General features: G+C 62.3%; 1 protein-coding gene across 1 annotated transcript; it reads right to left on the bottom strand.

Annotated features, from left to right (window-relative positions):
- Nucleotides 1-6,833: 6,833 nt before the first annotated feature.
- Nucleotides 6,834-12,942, bottom strand: LOC113597401 (uncharacterized). The gene is made up of 3 exons (XM_053201857.1): nt 10,571-12,942; nt 7,654-7,983; nt 6,834-7,236 (listed from the first exon to the last, which is right to left on the bottom strand). Exons 1-3 carry the CDS (start codon nt 10,678-10,680, stop codon nt 7,113-7,115), a joined length of 564 nt encoding a protein of 187 aa, XP_053057832.1. The 5' UTR covers nt 10,681-12,942; the 3' UTR covers nt 6,834-7,112.
- Between the last annotated feature and the right edge of the window lie 5,755 nt (nt 12,943-18,697).

The following is an 18,697-nucleotide window of genomic DNA, read 5'->3' as shown; positions in this document are numbered from 1 at the left end:
TGGGAGCTCAGAGGCTTCCTGAGGGCCAGGACGCGCCCAGCTCCACCTGCGGGTAGAGCTGAGGGCCTTAGCACACCTCCTCCCCGTCCAGGGGTCCCCAATCCTCCCCTGGTCTGTTGTGCCCCAGCGTCCAGCGGAGTGAGGCCAAGAGCCTGGCCGCGTTGAGGAAGACTCCTGCAGGCGCTGCTCCCAGAACAAAGGTGAGGGTTTAGATGGAGCTAGAAACCAAGGTAGGGAGCAACACTGAGTTCTGCAAAGGAAACAGAGAGGGGGGAAAGTAAAGCGGGCCACAAGATGGAACACAATGCCCCAGGGATCAAAAGAGAAAACTGCATAGAGGACCAGCGGGGCAGAGGCTGAGGGACGCCAGGAAGAGGTGGGTCCAAGGAGAATAGGTCTGAGGGTCCTGCCTACCTGGCCAGCTGTCCCGGGCCACGTGCAGGTGGGATCTAGAAGGTTCCTCCTGGGGGTGCGGCTTCCCCCTCCCATGTGCACCAGCTTCAGTTCAGGGGCCCCGGCCGGGGACGTGAGACACATGGTGGCCTGACCAGGCTGTGGTGCCTGCCTTCAAGAAGCTTCCAGGCTGGACCATGGAGAAGGGAGATGTGGGAAAAACAGGGTCTTGGCTGGGAGCACGCGTCGTTTGTCTCCATGTTTGTTTTTTCCTGTTTATGGGAGACACACTCCCAACATTGGTGGCAGTAGAAAGACTATATCACAGAAGATAGCCTCCCTTAGCTGCGATATCCCCAACCATGGCTGCATGGGAGGAAAAACGTGTCCACAACATGTCTAAAACACCGTGCTCTGTGAAAGAAGCCAGTCACCAAGGACCACATACTGTGATTTCACACGAAACATCCAGAGTAAGCAAATCTATAGGGGCAGAGAGTACATTAGAGGGTTCTTGGGGCCAAAGAGAAACATTGGCAGTGGAAGGAACAGCACATACCAAGGTGCAGAGGGTGTGGGGAGCAGGGGAGGGGAGAGTATCACCGCAAGTAGGTGGGGCAGCCTCAGTGTCCCCCGTGCAGTGCGCACCCTTGGGCGTCAGCCAGGCACGTTCCTGGAGGGAGCTTGGGAGTGACCATGAGGCAACGCCCTGTGCACAGGGCACATTATGCACCCTGGAGCTCTTTCCTGCAGCTGGGGGATGCATCTGGGGCAATATTTCTGTAAATACGGTTCCTGCGCCTGGAAGGCTCTTGTGTCTGTGGTTTGCAGTCTGCAATAAGGCATAACTGCACGCCCGGCCCAAGGCCCACTGAGTCACTCGGCCGGCTTGGCCCTCTAATTTGGGGGCCACTCCCAGACCAGCCAGGCAGCACCTCAGTCCTGGGCCTCCCTCTTCCCCTCCCTGTCCCCAGGCCTCGGCTTTCCCTGAAGCACAAGGAACTACCTCGACCCCAGCTGAAGCTGTGCCGGGGACAGCAAGTCTTTGCTGGCTAGCAGGAGCAGTGGCCTCCTGCCCTCTGGCCTCCCAGTGCTGGGAGGAGGCGGCAGGAGGCAGGGGAAGGCAGCATGGAGGGCAAGGCAGGAAGGAAGCGCATGCATTTCCTGAGGCCCCCAGGCTCTGAAGGAGGCCAAGGCACAGCTGTCTTAGCTCCACAAGAACACTCGGTGGACAGGGCCGGCCAAGTCATGGGGGTCATGGGGGCCGTGGGAGGCAGACCCCGGTCCCCGCCAGCGTGGACCCATGGGTGACGAGGGTCCTCTCCCAGCATGCCCCGGACTCTGGGATACCAGCACACAGGGCCCCAGAGCCCTAGCCCGAACACTTTCCCCAAATGGCTGCAGAGTGCCGGGTGATCCTGGTGCCCCAGATCAGACTGCAGCAAGCCCTCACCTAGCTGCCCCAGCCGGCTCTCCGGTACCCGGCCTGCAGCCCCAGGGTGCAGGGAAAGTGCTCGAAGGTAGCAGGGCAGGGGTATCGGGTCGGGAGAGAGGAGGACTGGCAGGGGCAGGGGTGCTAAGCTGGGAGTGTGTGCAGGCTGAAGGGAGCAGAGGGGAAGGCAGGGCCCGTAAGCAGCTGTGGGGGGCTCCTGGGGTGGGGCAATCCAAGCCCCCTGCCATCCTGTAGGGCTGTGTGTGAAGGACCTGGAGTCAGCGGCAGCCCGTCCCCTAACAGCTGGCCTGCAGCTGTTTGTGCCCTGCCTTCAAAGTTAGAGGGGGGAGGCCCAGGAAAGAAGCGGGGCACACAGCAGGCAGGCTTCGAGTTGCCGCTCCCTTTGGGGCACGAAACCTTGCCTTTGGTAGGGTTGCTTGGAGGGCAGAGTCTGGGGCCCCGGGAGGTGGCCCAGCAGGCGGGGCTCCCAAGGGCTTGAAAGGGCCCCTACCAAGGTGATGGCAGCTGAGGGAGCTCCTCCTGAGCTCCAGCCCACCCGGCTGCTGGCCCTGTGAGCCTCTGGGGCCTGCAAAGGACAGCATGGCCCTGAGCTCCGGGGGCCCTCTGCCAGCCCCCTTCTGGGGCCTTCCTGGCCTCTCTGCCTTGCACTGTTTGCTTGGGTCCCTGCTCATCCCTGTCTGCCTCTACGCATCGCTCCCCTATCTGTTCTTCCCTCCTCACTTCCCTCCTGCTCCTCACTCCTTCCTTAGATCTCTCGTCTGTCTCTCTTTCCCTCCCCTGGGCACAGAGTCAGTCAGCCTCACTGTTCTCCGCCCCCCTGAGCACATGAGCTGCTGGACCAGAAGCAAGGATGTGCTCGAGGAAGCATGATGGTGACCAACTGTGATGAGTGCTACAAAGGAAACCGCACAGGCCTAGGTACTAGCGCTGGATGGGGCTGCAGAGAGGGCTTCTTGGGAGGAGGTGGCTCTCCAGCAGCACCCTGGGCTACCTTCCCTGGGGTGCCCACACAGGACCCTTGCAAAGCCGGCCCAAAGCAAGTGGTCTCACCAAGGGAGTGCCCTGACGCCTTTGCCTTCCAGACAAACGCCCAGACAGGGACATATCATGCATATCAAGGTCACTGCTCGAGCAAGTGACCCTGCCCGGAACTCAGCCGAGATCTCAGAGACGGCCCTCAGGACTCCTGGGCGCTGCAGCCCCTGAAGGCAAGCCAGCATCTCCAAGTTCACAGCCCTGCACGTAACTGTCACTGGCAGCCCGCTGGCTTCATCCACTCCCAAGCTCCACACTCTGAGTAGCTGGGCAGGGACAGGGTGAGAACCAGGCCCACAGTCACCAGGAGACAGCCCCTCCCACCTCGAGGGTCCCTGGAGGCTGGAGTCGTAACATCCTGAAGCCCTGAGGTTCCATGCCTAAGTGCTCAGGGGGACCCTCTTGGTGCAGGGGGCTAGGAACCATTCCGGATGAGGCTCATGTTGAACAGGCCCAAGAGGAAACTGAGCTGCCGCGGAGTGAGCCGAGCCTCCACTATCTGGAAGTTTCCCAGCTCCGATAGCTGAGGTGCGGCCAGTGAAAGCTGGCACTCTCTATGCCAGAGCTTTTTTTGACCTGCCCCTGAGGACATAATCACACAGTGGCTCTCTGCCCCAGGCCGTCAGGGCTATAATTTCAGGGCCCAGAGGGGTCTCCATGGGGGCTGGGCCTGTGTCTAGCTATCTTTAGAGAGGCATGGTCTGGGGTGTGGCTAGATGAGGGAAGGTGGACAGGGGGCTGTGCTTCAGGGAGGCATCTGTGGGCTGCCCAAGAAGCCGGTGAGATACGGGGAGGCTGCCATGGTCTTCCCCAGGTGGGGGAAGGCCAGCACCCAGGACCCGCCCCTGGGTCTTCCTGCTGCCTGTGGGGCCAGGGGGTTCCATCTGGGGCAGTGGGTGAGGGCAGGCACAGGGGAAGGGGCCGGGTGGCCAGCATCTCTTGGATGGGCCCTGCGTGGCTGCCCTGGTGGCAGTTGCTACACGGGCAAGGATGGGAGGGGAGCCCAGGCATGGGCACACCATGCCGGGCGTATCCTTTGCTCCTTCCGGGGCCTGTTTCTCCCGGACGTGAACCAAGCTTGCCACCACGGTACGAGGCAGGAGGAAGGCTCGGAAGCAAATGTGCCCAAAGCTAAGCAGGGAGCCTGGCAAGGGGTGGGAGGCGGGCCCTCGGTTAGGGGCGCCGGGGACAGAAAGGAGCAGGCAGGTCGGAGAATTTGGAAGCCGATGGGCAGGACTCTGGGCCTGTAGCTGGGAGGGGTGGGCAGTGGGACAACATTCCACTGAGGTCCCGGGGAAGGAGACGGGGGGTTGGCCCCAAGGGGTACACATCTGCTCCCTGTCCGTATTTTCCACTGCTTGCACTTGTTGGCCCAGGTGTCCCCTTCTGGGTCTGCACTGTCCCCACCGTCCTTCCCCTCAGTGTCACCCCCACCACCTCAATACCCCTGTCTCAATCTGAGGGTGGACGAGTGCCGCCCTTCTTGCCACCTGACTGCAGTCACCCCTCAGACGCCCAGCGCTCCAGGCCATGCCCACCACCGTATGCCCCAGTGGAGCCAGCTCTGCCCTAAACAGGAGCACAGTAATCGCTGCCACGCTGGCATGCATGAGTAGAGGATATGGGGTCAGAGATGCCGGTGAGGAAGGCGTGGGCGCAGGGCAACGGGCGGGCCTGGTCGCACCGGCAGGTCTCGGCTACACTCGGCTGGGGCTCTGTCCGGGGATGTCCCACTGTGGGCATGCCGTGCTGCCGGAGCCATCTCCCCTGTTGGACTGAAGGTCCTGGCCTTCAGCTGCCGGCACCCCGTGCCTTCAGGAGAGAATGTTACTCTCCGCTGGGCAGCCCCATGCAAGGATGATGGGTTATATAGACTCCCAGTCCCCTTGCCCCGACTCAGGACTGGCTCAGCTCCAGAGCCTCCGTGGGGATTGCCTGGACGGTCATCAGTCACGGGCCACCTTCTCCTTGGGCCACTCCTGTTCTTGTCCTCCCCTCCCCCAGGTGGTGGCCCCAAGACATCCCAGTAAACTCCCTGTGAGCTAACCCTTGCTTCCTAGTCCTAGTGTGTTTCTGGGGAGCCCAATGGGAGACATCCACTAGGGGTCTGGCTGCGTCTGTGCTGTCTTGGGCCCAGCTCTGCTCAGGAAGATCAAGGACAGGCTTCCAGGCCTGGGTTCAGCCCACCTGACAACAGCCCCAAGGGCCAAGTAGCTGCCGGTCTGAAGTGGAATTTACCCCAGTAACTACCTGGGCTGCCTGCCTCCTGTGTCCCTTGCCCTTCTCTGTCCCTCAAGGCCAGGTTGCCCTGACAAGCAGGTGGGCCTTGGGGTGTGGCCCTTCTCCCAGGCCCTCTGGCCTCATCTGCTCAGTAGAGGTAAGAGCAGCAGGAAGGGGAGGCCCACGGGGGATGGGGGGGGGGTCACCTAACTTGAACTTCCTGTGCCTCCCTAGGGCCTGACCTCTATGACTATGGGGGAGGAGGGGACCGGGGGTTGACCGGAGCAGGAGTGCAGGGCCCAGGCCAGGCGGCTGGCTGGGGAGGAGGGTTCATGAGAGCTGGGAACGAGGCAGGCCCTCCCTCCCATCGGGCCAGCGCCTCTAGGGCTGCTGACCTCTGACCCAGCCCAAACAGGAAGTGCCATATCTGTGGGCCTGGGCCCGGAGGAGAAGGAATGTAAAGATGAGTCCAAAGCAAACACTCCCCAAGCTTCCCAGGCCTCTCCCCGCCCCCTGCCTGAGTCTGGCCCTTTCTCTGCTGAGAATTCCAGGGTGGGGGTAGGGATGAGGGTTGGGGGTGGGGGACTGGCTGCGGGAATGGGACCCACATAAGACTTGCAGTTCATAGTCCTAGACCCCAGCCAGAGGTGGTGGCAGGGCAAGGCGTCTGCACTGGGGGACTTGGTGCCCTTTTTCCTTCACTCCACCCACATCCAGCAGCAGCACTGAAATCTGGGGCCCGTCCTGCTCCTGCCACATCCTTGATGCCTGTCACTTGGCTCTCTCTCTGGCCCTCACACCACCATGAACTTCTCACTCCCTTGGGGCAGGGGCTGGGTCAGCTGTGCTCTTGGCTGGTTGTGCCCCGCCCCCCCAACCCCTCACCCGCCCCAGCACCAGGTATGGTGGCACTGTGAGCTGTCAAGGCTGACCTGGTGACCCTACCCTGCTCCCAGTGGTCCCCTCGCACAAGCAGAGGGACTGCCCCAGTGGCTTCAGGGGGCTCTGCAAAGCCCGTGTCCCCACCCAGCATGGCAGTCCTGTCTTGTCCTCGGCGCTCCGCAGGGTTGAGCCCTCACAGCTTGCTGGTGTGTGCATTTGCCTCGTCCGCCAGACGGTCAGCATCTCCGGCCAGGTCTGGCCTCCCACACACCAAGCACTCCCTACCCTTCCCTGGTACCAGGTCTCATAAAGGTACATTTGGGTCCCACGTCTTTTGATGCCTGTCCCTGCCTCTAAGGGCTTTGGGTGGGGCCATGGTGACCCTCAGGCTGGCATGGGGATGTGTATGCACCGGGGATGGGTGGGGGACCAGGGTGAGGGCCCTGGGACCTGGGTTAGGGGGAGGAGGGACGAGGGGTGTCCCCGGCCTTGGTACAGGTACGAGTGTGAGTGGTTTTAGGATGAAGGGCAGGCACCAGGGGCCTCCACATCAGCCTGCTTTGCCAGCAGAGCCCATCTCTGTCGGTCCACACCTGGGACGGGGATGCTTCCTGAAGAGAGGTACTGATACTGTCCTGAGCAACTGAGGTGAGCCTGGCCCCCAGATGGCTTGGGGCTGAGCTACTGGGGACTTCAGTACCCTGGCTGGGGTGGGTGGGGCTGGGGAGGCTCTTGGAGAAGCTTCTAGAAGCAGGCCCTCTTAACTGCCTGCACAATAGACAGCCAGCACGCAAGTGTAGCTTAAATCCAGGAGGGAGAGAGGGAGGCTGACAGAGGCTTCTGGGCTTGAATGAGATGCATTTATTATGTTCCATTCCAGACCAGCGCGGTACCCTGCTGGGCCATTTACTAAGTGAAGGGGCCTCAGCAGTCAATGGGAAGTGGGAGCATCTGAAACAGCTGGGTCTTCTAGATCTTTCTGTTAGTAGTGCAAAGATCAAGTGGAGGTAGACCTGGGCCCCCCCCCTCCCCAACCAGTCCTAAGGAGTGGTGGGGGGCAGGAATCCCAGGATCCCTCCCCAGCCCCCGCCCCCTGCTGGGGCCAGAGGACCACACTGCCGAAGCAGGTTCAGATGCAGGAGAAGGCGGTGGGCAGGATGCGGCGCCGGTCAATAAGGCTGTTTTCCAGGTGCGTGGGGATGAGGTTGGAGTCCTGAGCCACTGGACTGTCACACAGATGGAATTCAGGGGCACTTGTCTATAGAGTGGGGTGGCAGGGTCAAGCGGAGGAGTGAAGACCCCAGAAAGCAGAAGCAGGTGTCATACAAGAGGAGAGAAACAGACCCAGGGAAGCTGGTCACGCAGGTCATGGCCACCACTTGCCACCTCCCCACTGGAGGCTCAGGGCCCTCTCACCTCCCCCTTGGCCACCCCTGCCCAGATTTCTGCCTCTTGCAGCCCTCCACCGTGGCTGCCCGGGCCTGCCAACCACCGGGCATGGCCTCCCGTCGTGACAACCAAGGTGGATATGGATAGGAGCAGTGATGGGCTCCTCCCGTGGGCCCACCTGCCAGGCAGGGCCCCCCCCTCCCCGCCCCCGGCCTCAGCTGCCCTTCTCTCCCCTGGCTGGCAGTGGGGCGTGGTGGGACAGCGTGTTGGGCCAGGCGTACAGCCCCACCTGATCTTGTGGCTCCGACGCAGCCCCCGCAGCCCCCTGAGGCCCCCGAGGCCCCGGGGGACGGCCCGCAGCTGGTTGCGATCCAGCAGCGGCCCAGTCAGGGAGGCGCGAAGGCCGAGGAAGCACACGCCGTGGACGCCGTCGGTGCACAGGCTTTCGTGGGACAGGGACAGGAGCTCCAGGCCTGGCTTCGTGTGCGCAAACGCGTAGCCGGGGATGCGCTCGTGCGGTTGTGGTGCGGTGGCAGGCGCCGAAGGCCCCGTGGCGGAAGGAAGGCACGTGCACCAGCGGGTCGTGGGACAGGTCGAGGGTCTCCAGCTTCCTGCAGGATGGGTGTTCAGGTGTGGGGTGAGCCGGTGGTGCCCAGGAGGAACCGCAGCCACAGCTGAAGCTGCAAATCAAGGTGCCTGGTCCACACCCAAGAAGAGAGTGGGCATTGGCTCCCAGGTGGCAGAGGCCACCAGAGCTCCCAACTGTTGGGAAGGGCCGGGAGGCCAGCTGCAGTCTGACCGTGAGTCAGGCCAGGCCCTGTCTGGCTTCTGCGTCCTCCTCTGTCTGAAGAGGCTGGGAAAAGGGGATCTGGGTGGGGCCCTTCCCAGTTCACCACAGGGCTAGTGAGGCCAGCGTTCTCCCACTCCTTCCCCCGCCTCGGGGGCTCCTAAAACGTCCAGGGGACAAAGCAGTGCAGATACAGGTGCTGGCCCACTTCAGTCTGTCTCCACTCTGCCCCGCTCAGCTCCAGAGCCCTTTCCTCTCGTCCTTACACACTCTCTTGTCCTCTTCCTGTCTCACTCAGCCTGATCAGCAGAAGACGGATGGGGACGGAGAGAAAACTAAGGCTCCCAGGGGCCGCGGCTGGGGACCCTGAGGGATCAGGGAAGCAGGCGGTGCAGCTTGGGTGGACGTCAGCCCAGGTCACTCCACGCGGGCTGTGACATCCCCAGCTCCTGTGGGCGGGCCAGCCCTTTGGCCTTGGGGCCCATGCCGCCCCTCAGCCCACGGGGGCTGGGGCTCCAGGGCTTCCGCCTTGCCAGCGGAGGGGCCCCCTCCTCTTCCACCAGACAGAGGAAAGCGGGGCGGCGCCAGCAAGCCTTGACCGGCCGCCGGCCCCCTGCCCAGGCCCCGTGGTGGGAGTGGAACAGTGGCTGGGAGGCCCCTCCCTAGGCTGCTGTCTGCTTTCCTTTGCCCCCTTGGCAAGCGGGGGGGGGGGGGGAGGAAAAAAGAATAATTAAACCCAAACGTCCTGGTAACATTTTCCTGGAACATGAGGGTACAGGGCGGGAGGCTCTGGTCCCTGGAATGTACGGTTGGAGTGTCTGTTGACCCCTGCCTACCACCCCCTGCCCTGCCATGGCGGTCACCAGACCCCACGGATTGTACTTCCCAGCCCTCCTGCTGCTTGCTCCCAGGACCACGTCCTTACTCCTTAGGCAGTGCCTGTAAGAGCCAAGTCTCCTCTGGGATCCCTTCTGCTGGCACCTCCACCCAGTTGTCCAAACCAGATCATAAGGACTCATTCTGGACCCTTCCCGTAGTGGGGTGAATAGTAGCCCCCAAATATACGTCTGCCCCGAACCTGTCAACATGACCTTATTTGGCAAAAGGGTCTTTGCCTATGTAAGTGAAGGATCTCAAGATGAGATCATCCTGGATTAGGGAGGGCCCTAAATTCAATGACAAGTGTCCTTATAAGAGACAAAAGAGGACAGACACAGAGACACACAGAAGAAAAGGCCATGTGACAACGGAGGCCAACACTAGAGTGGTGTGGTCATAAGCCAAGGAACACGCGGGGCCACCAAGCTGGAAGAGGCGAGGAAGGATTGTGCCCTAGAGCCTGTGGAGGGAGTGTGACCCTGTCAACGCCTCGATTTTAGACTTCCGGCCTCCAGAGCTGTGGGAGTAGAAATCTCTGTTATCTTAAGCTACCCTGTATGTGGCATTTGTCTGGTACGCCCCAGGACACCCACACGCTGTTCTTTCCCGTGCCCACCACCTCTTCCATGCACCTTCCTGCCCTGTCACCTCCTAGCTGATCTCACTCAACACCTGGCCAGTTCCCGCTGCCCCTGCTGCCCCTCTATCCCTGCCCACGCCACCTCCCAGGGGAGCTGGCTGGGGGCCTACAGGGCAATTCCCAGCAGAGGAAGGGGTTTCTGTGGCTTTGGGGATCTTGCTGGGTGGGAGGGACAGAGGAAACTCTTGGAGTAGCAGGTGGGTGGCTCAGGGCCCAGGTCACCTTGAGCCCTGAGCAGGGAGGCAGATGACCCAGCTGACCCACCTGAGACCAGGCCCGAAAGCAATGGAGCCACCCCTCCTTGTGACTCTCTGGGTCCTTCTGAGTGAATCCCCCCTCTCGGGCATCCACGTGCCCGTCGGGGTAAAGCTCACACAGTGCCAGGTCGGGCGGCAGCACTCTCGGAAGGTCAATCCGAGCACGGGGTGCCAGGAGGTCCTCCCGGAGCACCAGTACGCCGAGGCTGTGGTTCAGCATGCCCTCTGTCACCTCCTTGACGACACTGGTGCCCAGGTATAGCTCCTAGGGCCGGGGCTGAGGGTGAGGGTGAGGGGCCCACCTGCCTGGCCTGGCTCCCTATCCCCTTGCAGGTGTCGCCATGTCTGTCCCTCTTGGGGCCATGGCCATCTTGCAGAGGATCCCAGCAACACCTTCCAGCTGTGCCAGGGCTCCTCACGGCCTCAAAGAGCACCATCCAGCACAGGGGGGCCGGGGGGCCCAGGGCGGGCCTGAGCCTTGTTCAGGGACACCCAGAAGGCCGAAGACGGTCCTCAAGGCCCAACTGTGGGCCTCAGGAAGGTTAGGTCAGTCAGAGGAGAGGCCCTCTGGCACCGAGGCTCTGTGGGTTTATCTTTAAAACTATCCTCATGGGCAGCTGTACCCACTGGCTCACCTGCAGGGAGGCTGGCAGGCCAGGTAGGATGGTCCGCAGACAGTTTCGGTCCAGCCCCGGGTAGAGCAGGCTGTGTAGGGGCTGAAAGGCCAGGGATGAGATGTTGCCATCCTGCGGCTGTTTCCCTTCCACCTCCAGCGTCAGCAGCCGGCTGAGCCCTGCAGGGCAGGTGGGCGGATGGGCACGTGACCTGACTGCAGGGGTCTGGGGGCCCCCTGGGAACTCCCTGTGTAGCTCCTAGAGGCCAGGGCCACTGTCCCAGCCAGTCCTCCCTTCTCTGCCCTCCAGCAGAGGCCCTCCCCTCGCCCGCACTTCTCCTCTGCCTCACCAACAGCCCCCCACCGCCCCCCGCCCCCCTTCCCAGGCCTGGCTTTGTCAACCCCTGCCCCCAGGGCCCACCCCCACACTCTGAAAGCTGCTGCAGGGCTGGCACTGTGCACAGCGAGTTCCCATCCAGTTTCAGCCGTGTCAGATTCTGGGGGGCAGGGGGAAGAGGGGGCTGGGGACCGCGGTGCCACTAGGCAGGCTAGGCCTTCTGGGCATGGCTTTGGGCTGATTCTGCCCGAGGGACACCTATCTGGTTGCACTGCGGCTTGGAGCAGGTCTGTCTGCGGGTTTTGAGAATCGCTGCTCGGTTTCTCCCAGAACTTCTTGTGGGGACGCAAGGATCCCTTGTGGGGGCCCGAGGATCCACGCTGCTCTCCACACCCAGCTGTGGACCGTGTTGTCCCAAATCACTGAAGCCCACCATGCTGGGTGGTCTGCGCAGCGCCTCCTCCAGGCCTGATCACCCCAGGCAGGGTGGGGAGAGGCACGGTGGCCGCCTGGAGCCATCTCAGACCTGCCGGCCCTCCTCCCGGGAGCACAAGCGGAAGGGTGCTGCACACCTTGAAGGCACAGGGGTGCAGGCCTCGGGCATCCAGCTTGTTCTGACTCAGGTCCAGCCGCCGCAGATTTGGCAGCCCGGGGAACGTGCGGGATGGGATCTTGGCCATTTCATGCTCTGTGCAGACACAGGGCAGCTGGACTCCGCGCTCCCTTGTCCCCCTCCCCTCTGCCACTCGGTACCTCCCCAACATGGACCGGAGGAGCTGGCTCTTGGGCATCAGGGCATCTTCTCACTGCTAACCAGGACGCACAGGTAGGTGGGCCATTTCCAGGCACAGCGATGCTGCAGCCACAGTGGCCGAGGACCCACTAGAGGAGAACCCCAAGTGCGTGGCCTTCTTACTCCTGCCATAAGGGTGAGTGTGGAGGAAAGGGGTCACCGACCTGCCAGGTGGAGCATGGCTAGGCCAGGGTCAGTCAGGGCAGGGACGTGTTTCATCTTGACATTGCTGCGGGTGATGGCCTCCTGGGTCAGGAGGCAGGAGGCTGGCAGGGATGGCATGGCCTGCTGTGAGGTGCCCAGGTCCGTGAACCCGTGCCTGTGCCTGCCTCTAGGCCTTTTTTGCCCGTGGCCTGTGGTCTTCTTGGTGCTGCGGCCACCTTGGCCTTGGCCATGATCCTTCTTTCGGTGCCGGCCCCCTGAGCCAGGTTGGTGGAAGGCCCCTAGAGGACAACAGACACAGCCCCAGCCTGGTCATGTAGCAACAGGGGCCTGATGAGGGACAGGAGCTCGCCCGGGGCCCTGTACGCGGGGCCACTCAGCTTGGGCACACTGACAGCAGGGTGGGGGCCCGAGGGGCTGGTGACGCTGGTATGATTGGGAGACGTGTGACCAAGCCTCAGCCACTTGAGATTCAGGCACAGCCCCATCACCCCCTGCAGGCTTCATCTGGGGGCTACCTGTCCTGGCCGGTTCTCACCTTTGGGGGGGCCTTCTGGGCTTTGGGCCCTATCGCCTGGGTGCCTGGCCTCCTGCCTTCCTGCCCTGGCCCTCCTTGGTGGCCACTGTCCCTTCTTGGGCTCAGGAGGCCCTGCTGGCCTGAAAGGGCCCGAGCTTGGTGGCCTTGGGCCTTGCTTCAGCCCCCATTTTGGCTATGGTCTGTGGCTGGGCCCGCTTGCTGCTAGGTCCCTTGTTGTGACACCACTCCTGCTCCTAGGCTGCTCGGGGTGACTCCTCCCTCTGAGCCAGCTTTGGCCTGCGGGGGCCTTCGAGCTGGGTGCTGGGTGCTGGGCGGGGGCTTTGTGGGCTCCTTCCTTGGAAGTGGGTTGCACCTGTGGCTGGTCCAGGCTGCGGTTCCCGAAGGTGGGTCGCACCTGATCTGCAGAAGGAGCCAGTGTGGGCTCAGTTGGTTGGGACCCCTGTGTGGCTGAGGCCACACCTCCTTCCTAAGTGGGGAGACCAGTCACAGGCTGGCCCACCTCCCTCCTCTCTCTGCCTAGGCCTCACTTCTGCCTCTCTCTCCTGCCCTCGGGACTTTGCAGCCTTCTGTCACAGACCCCCCACCCCTGCCGCTCCCAGGCTACCAAGTATCAGAGACCCCTTGGTCTCCCGCACGCCTTTTCATAGCCCCAGAGTGGGGGACCCCAAGCACGAGAGAGAAATAGAGAGAGAGAGAGAGTGCTGCTCAATGTCACAAGCAGGCCGGTGGCCAGCGGGTCACCCTGCCTGCCTCCTTCCTCTCTAACACATGGTGACATTGACCATGGGCCTCCCTTGCAGATCCTGCTATCTGCGGGGGGTGGGGGCCTGGGCCCACCCACTGCTTCTCTCATCCCGCCCTCAGGCCTTGGGGTGGGGCGACCAAGTACGGTGCCAACCACTGGCATATGGGACGAAGGTCACGCCATAGCTGGTCTACTGGGGCCCATTATGGCATCCCACCCAAGCCCCGGGTGTGCCACTTTCAGCCTCCCACACTTCTCCCGGTCTCCTCAGTAGGTCCCGGGGCAGCTGGCTCCCCAACCAACAAAGCTGGATCCATTATTCCAGCCCCATCTGCTGGGGCCCCTCCTAGGGGGGTGTCTTTCCTCCCCCTGCCCTCACCCTGGGCTACAGGCACCAGGCCTCCCAGAGTCTGTGACTCCTCCTTGCCCTCCAGAGAGGGTTCCCTGAGGCCCCTGGGTCCCTCCTAGCTCCTGCTGAAACCCCCAAGGTGAGTACCAGGCGGGCAGCCTTGGGGTGACCGGCTTTCTCTCCTGCGCCAGCCTCAGGGTTGGGGGGGGAATTCTAATAACAAGGCAGACTGCTCCCCGCTTGCCAGAGTTTTCCTGCTGGTGCCACCTACTCACCGTTGGGGGGCCCTGGCTGGCTGGGCGGCGGCGGCTGTAGGGTCGGCATGCCCATGGGAGTCGGCGGTGCCTGCCTGGCCGGGACCCCTCCAGGGCAGCACCCCACCCAAAAAGCCGGGGCTGGAACATCATACTCTTCGTGGCCACTTCGCTTGGGCCGCACAGGCCTCCTGGGCCCAGAGAGGGCGTGAATAGCTGGGAGAGGTGAAAGCGGTAGCCACAGCAGGATGGGACACGAGCAGTCCCGCTCCCTAGGCTCCTGGCCCTGGCGGCAGTGCTCCGAGCCTCCCTGACCCAGCCCTCCCCCAGGAAGGCCCCCCCCAAACAAATACCCCCCCACCCTTGCCCCCAACTTCCCCCAACGTCCTCTCTTCCCACCTGAAGAGAAAGAGAGATTGAGTTTTTCTTGGACTTGAGTGTTCTTGGTCTCTTGCTGTAAGGCCCGCGTTTATTCTCCACTGGACCAGGCCCAGTGGCCCCCATGAATGGGGTTTCTGTCTGCACACACGGTGGGCCTGTGAGGCCCACCACAGGGCAAGCCGCCCACCCCAGGCTGCCAGGTCCTCCGTCCATGGCTGGGAAAGGAGAGGGGCCGGGCCTTGCGAGCAGCAGGTCTCAGGGCCTCCTGGGTCCCCGGGATAGGGGGCAGGTGCCAGGGCCGCCCGGAACCTGCCAAGCCTGTGGGCTTCTGCCATGGGCGCCAGTGCTGAGGCCTCCCAATTCCGGAGGAAACCACACTTGGGCAGAGCTAGGGTGGCGAGCATGGACCCCGGCCCTTGGGGCCCCAGTGCCACCTGGGCACAAGGCCCGCCTCAGGCTGGTCCCCCTTCCAGCTCCCTAACTACCTCTAGGCAGCTCCCTTCCCTCCAGACCTCCATTTTCTCCTCTGGAAAAAGTCGGTGGAGGGGACAGTTACCCATCCTGCAGCCTCCCTAGCTGTGCCACCACCCCCACTGTAAACTGCATGTGAACCAGGGGCTGCCGGGTCCCAGTGTGACCACCGTCATCGGGCACTTCGAAGATGCCTCTGGGCCTCACGCCTCCCCTCTTGGTCAGAGGGACACCTGTGGACCAGGGGGAAAGGAAGCCGGGCCCGAGGGAAGGGGCCGTGGGGCAGAGCATGAGCCGAAGAAGGGGGTATCTGACCACAGGCCTCCGGGCCAACCCTCAGAGGGCCCCAGCCCCAGGCCCCGCTACGAGAGCCGAGGGCGGGCGGGTGGGGGCTGGCAAAGAGGCCCCGTCTCACCACATGGCTTTTTGGGGCCAGCTTTGAGGAAGCTTTTCCTACAGCTCTGTCCAGCGTTGACTTATGTTTGGAAGCAATCTGAAAAAATGAGTTAATTGTGGGCAAGGCTCGGGTGGAGGGGAGAGGGGGAAACTGGGGGAGGGTGCAGGGAGGGGGGAGCAGGGCCAAGAAGGGCCATCTGGAAGGAGCTTCCCACCACCATCTGGGGTTCAAGGTCTCTGTCCAGGGCCACGGGGCGGGGGTGGTGTGAGATGCAGGAGGGGGTGGGGGTGGGTCAGGGCGGAAGTCTCCAGCAAGAGGGTCTTCACCGGGTTCGTCAGCATTCACACGCTTGCACCTTTGCCCTCAAGGAGCCCCCGTGCCAGCTCACAGTCCCATATGAAGCACACGGGGGCCGCTGGCACCCTCTCCCTTCTCCCATCCAGGGCTCTGGTTTATGGCCTGAATCTGGGACTGTGCCACACACAGACTAGAGACAGAGACTGTCTGTGGACTGAGCATGAGCAACTACGTTGGGAGCCAGAGATGAAGCCATCAGTGTGCCTGTGTGGCCCTGGGGGACACAGGATGTCCTGAGCTGGTGGTCTGCTAAGGCTCTGGGGGGCGGGAGCACTCAGGCAATGGAAGCTGAAGGTGTGGCGGGGATCCTGGAAGTCTGAGCGCTCCCAGCCTCCCCAGTACAGAGAAGGAACCAAGAGGGGGGTAGGTCAGATGCTGGAGGCCGGGCCTCCTGTCTCCCGGTCCAGGCATTGCCTGAGGAGGGGTAGGACCCTTCCCAAAGTGGGCCCCTGGAGTCGGACTGGGACTGTGGCAGGAGCCCTTGCTTTGACCCTCCCCCTGCCTGGGGATAGATTCTGGAATCCTGGCCCCCAACCCATTTCCCCTGTTCGTGCCGCTCCCCAGGCGCTGACTAAACATCCTGCCATCTGGTTCCCATTAGCTGGGCTGGGGGTGGGAGGAAGCCTGCTCCCAGGTTTCTCTGGCACAGCAGTCTGGAGGAGGGAGGGACCCCGCTTCTACCCACCTAGGCAGGAAGGGGCGAGGCCTGGGCCCTCTCAGTTCCCCAGCTCCCGTGGAGTTCTGTCCTCCTGTCCTTCCTGCGCTGGGGACCCAGTGGCCACCTGGCCACCTAGTCTGGTCAGTCTTGGGGCACCTGGACATCATGGGGACCTTGAGAAAACTCCCAGAGAGCAGAGCCAGCTTGCAAGGGTGGGGGGTGCTCAGCAGAACCTGAGGTGCCCTCCCACGCCCACCCCTCCTACACACAGAGCTCACTCGTGGACTTGGGCTGGGACAGGCAGGGCCCCCGGCCAACACTAACCCTGAGCCTAGTGTCTGGAGCGCAGGGTGGGAGGGGTGTCGGGATTTTCCAGGAACCAGGGATACAGCCTGGGGGTTGCTGGAAAGAGTTTTGGGCTCACAGCTCTGCCCTGGACAGACTGGCCATGTGATGTCGGGAGCAAGTCTCTGTGCTCAAGGCCTCGGTCTTTCCATCTTAATGTGGTGGGTGTGGGCTCCTTACAAAGTTCTAGAATCTGAGGTTGCTTCTAGCTGCACAACCCTGGGATTGTAAGGGCAAGGAACGGACTCCTGGTTCTTCTCCTGCCCTTCCCTTCCACGTGGCCCACTGTCCACACACTCGGCACACCCAGGCGCACACATACCTTCATCAGTTGGGGCTCCGATCAGTGGCCGGGAGGATGCCAAAGCAACACCCCTCATCCCTCAGGCCTCCTCAGAACTGCACAGCTGAGAGCTCTCCTCCCATCAAGGGAGGATTGGAAAATGGATTCTTTGCTCGGGGAACATTCCTGAGCCCCTGCTGTGGGCCGGGCCCCATGCGGGAGCCACACAGCCACCTCCCCTGTGCTCCCCGGGCTGGCCGTGTAGTGGGGGAGCACAGGGACCCCCATCAGAAGGAAAGAGACTGGCCACGGTGATCGGAGGGACAGGGGATCAGATGAGGACTCTGAGACAGTGACATCTGGGTGGAGATGTGAATGAAGAGCAGAAAGCCTCGCAAGCAGAGCTCCAGCAGAGTCCTCCCCACGGGAAGGATGGCCAGAGCAAGGCTGCGAGGCAGAAAGGGGTGTGGCCCAAGTTGAGAACCAGCAGGCCGAGTGAGGGGTGAGGCTGGGAAGGGCAGGAGGGCTAGCTTGATAGGGCGGTCTATGGATGGCGGGCCGACCTCGCCTATAACCTTGAAAGAAACAGGGAGCCACCGTGGACTCCTGAGCAGAAGAGTCACATGATCTGACTTCCATTATAAAAGGATCTCACAGGCTGCAGGGCGGAGCACAGACTTGGTGGGGCCACGAGGGAGAAGACGGCAGGCAGGGCAGAGGCAGCTAGGGGAGGCAGTCTGGGGGAGAAGTGAAGGTGGCTGGCTCCAGGTAGACGCTGCTGGTGGCGGAAGGGCTGAGGGGGGAGTGAGCCTGGGGCAGAAGCTCAGGAATCTACCTCACGATCCGGTCAGGTGTGAGGTTGGCGAGGAGACAGCCAGGCGGTGATATCTAGAAGGCAGTTCCGTAGATGAATCTGAAGCTCGGGGCCAAGATCTGGGCTGCTGGTCCAGCCCTCCCTCTATCTGTCATTTGATAAGTGTGTCAAGCCCCCACTATAGACCAGGCCTTCTGCAAGGAACCACGGAGGGACAGTGGCTCTGCAGCCAAAGACACACCCTTGGGGTGACCGTGGGAATAAGGGAACAGCCCTGTCCTTGAGTCTTCCATTTCGTGTTCAAGTAACATGGAAACCATGTGTGTGCCTGTGTGCAGGTGCAAACACACGTGGGTGCCCGGCTCTGTCGATGGGAATGTGTGGCACGCACTCTCAGGGTGCACGCTCACACATCTAGAGTATATAAAGAAAGGTGCAGGGGCCTTTTTCCCCTTCAAGCTTTGAGAAGAAAAAAAGCCAAACTTTCTGTGCCCTCTTCCTGTTGCCAGCAGTTTCTTCCCCAGAGAAAACCCATCTTGTTTTAATGCCATTAAAACCTCAGAGGATCTGGTCCCAATTAAACAACTTTTTTTGCAGATGCTTTTGTGAGCACTAAATACATCAGCCCATCCAGAGACCTGGTGTTCCTGAGTGAGTGAAGGAGGAGGGAGGACAAGAAGCAGGGGGAGGGCAAGAGAGACAGAGACAGAGAGAGGCAGAGAGACAGAGAAAGGAGAAGGAGGGAAGGGGAACACAGAACCCCGAGCAGGACCACGATGGCTGGGGATGGGGTGGTGGGGAGCGAGGTGCACTGGCAGTCAGGTAGAGGGGCCATCACCTTCAGCTTCCCTGGGGGAAGGTGCCTGTAGAAGGTGGGCCGGAGGGGGTGGAGTGCAACAAGGGGGGCTTTGGGGCACAAAGGTCCCAGGAGGCTGCTGCGGCCCGGTTGAGGGAGCACGGCCACGCCTAAAACTCAGTTGGTTCCTACCAATAACTTGGGCCCCGCTCGACTGCCAGGTGGGCATTGAGGGGCCTCAGGCGGGGAGCAAGGCTGGGTGCCAGCTGGAGGCCTGGCACTGGGAAGACGAGGCTGAGCGCCCCTCCCCCGCCTGGCCCTCCGGAGTGGGCACGGTCGTGTTCCAGTCCTGGCGCCTGCATCTCCAGCTCCAGACGCATGTGACTCAGCCCTGCCGGCTTTGCCAAGCCGTCTAGACCCAAGTGTCTCCCTACGGAGGGGGCCATCCCGCCCGCCATTTCCTCTTCTG

The sequence above is a fragment of the Acinonyx jubatus genome, chromosome X, assembly GCF_027475565.1.
Source record: "Acinonyx jubatus isolate Ajub_Pintada_27869175 chromosome X, VMU_Ajub_asm_v1.0, whole genome shotgun sequence".
Lineage (NCBI taxonomy): Eukaryota > Metazoa > Chordata > Mammalia > Carnivora > Felidae > Acinonyx > Acinonyx jubatus.
Note: the sequence above shows the minus strand (reverse complement) of the source record. Positions and strands in the feature narration are given on the sequence as shown.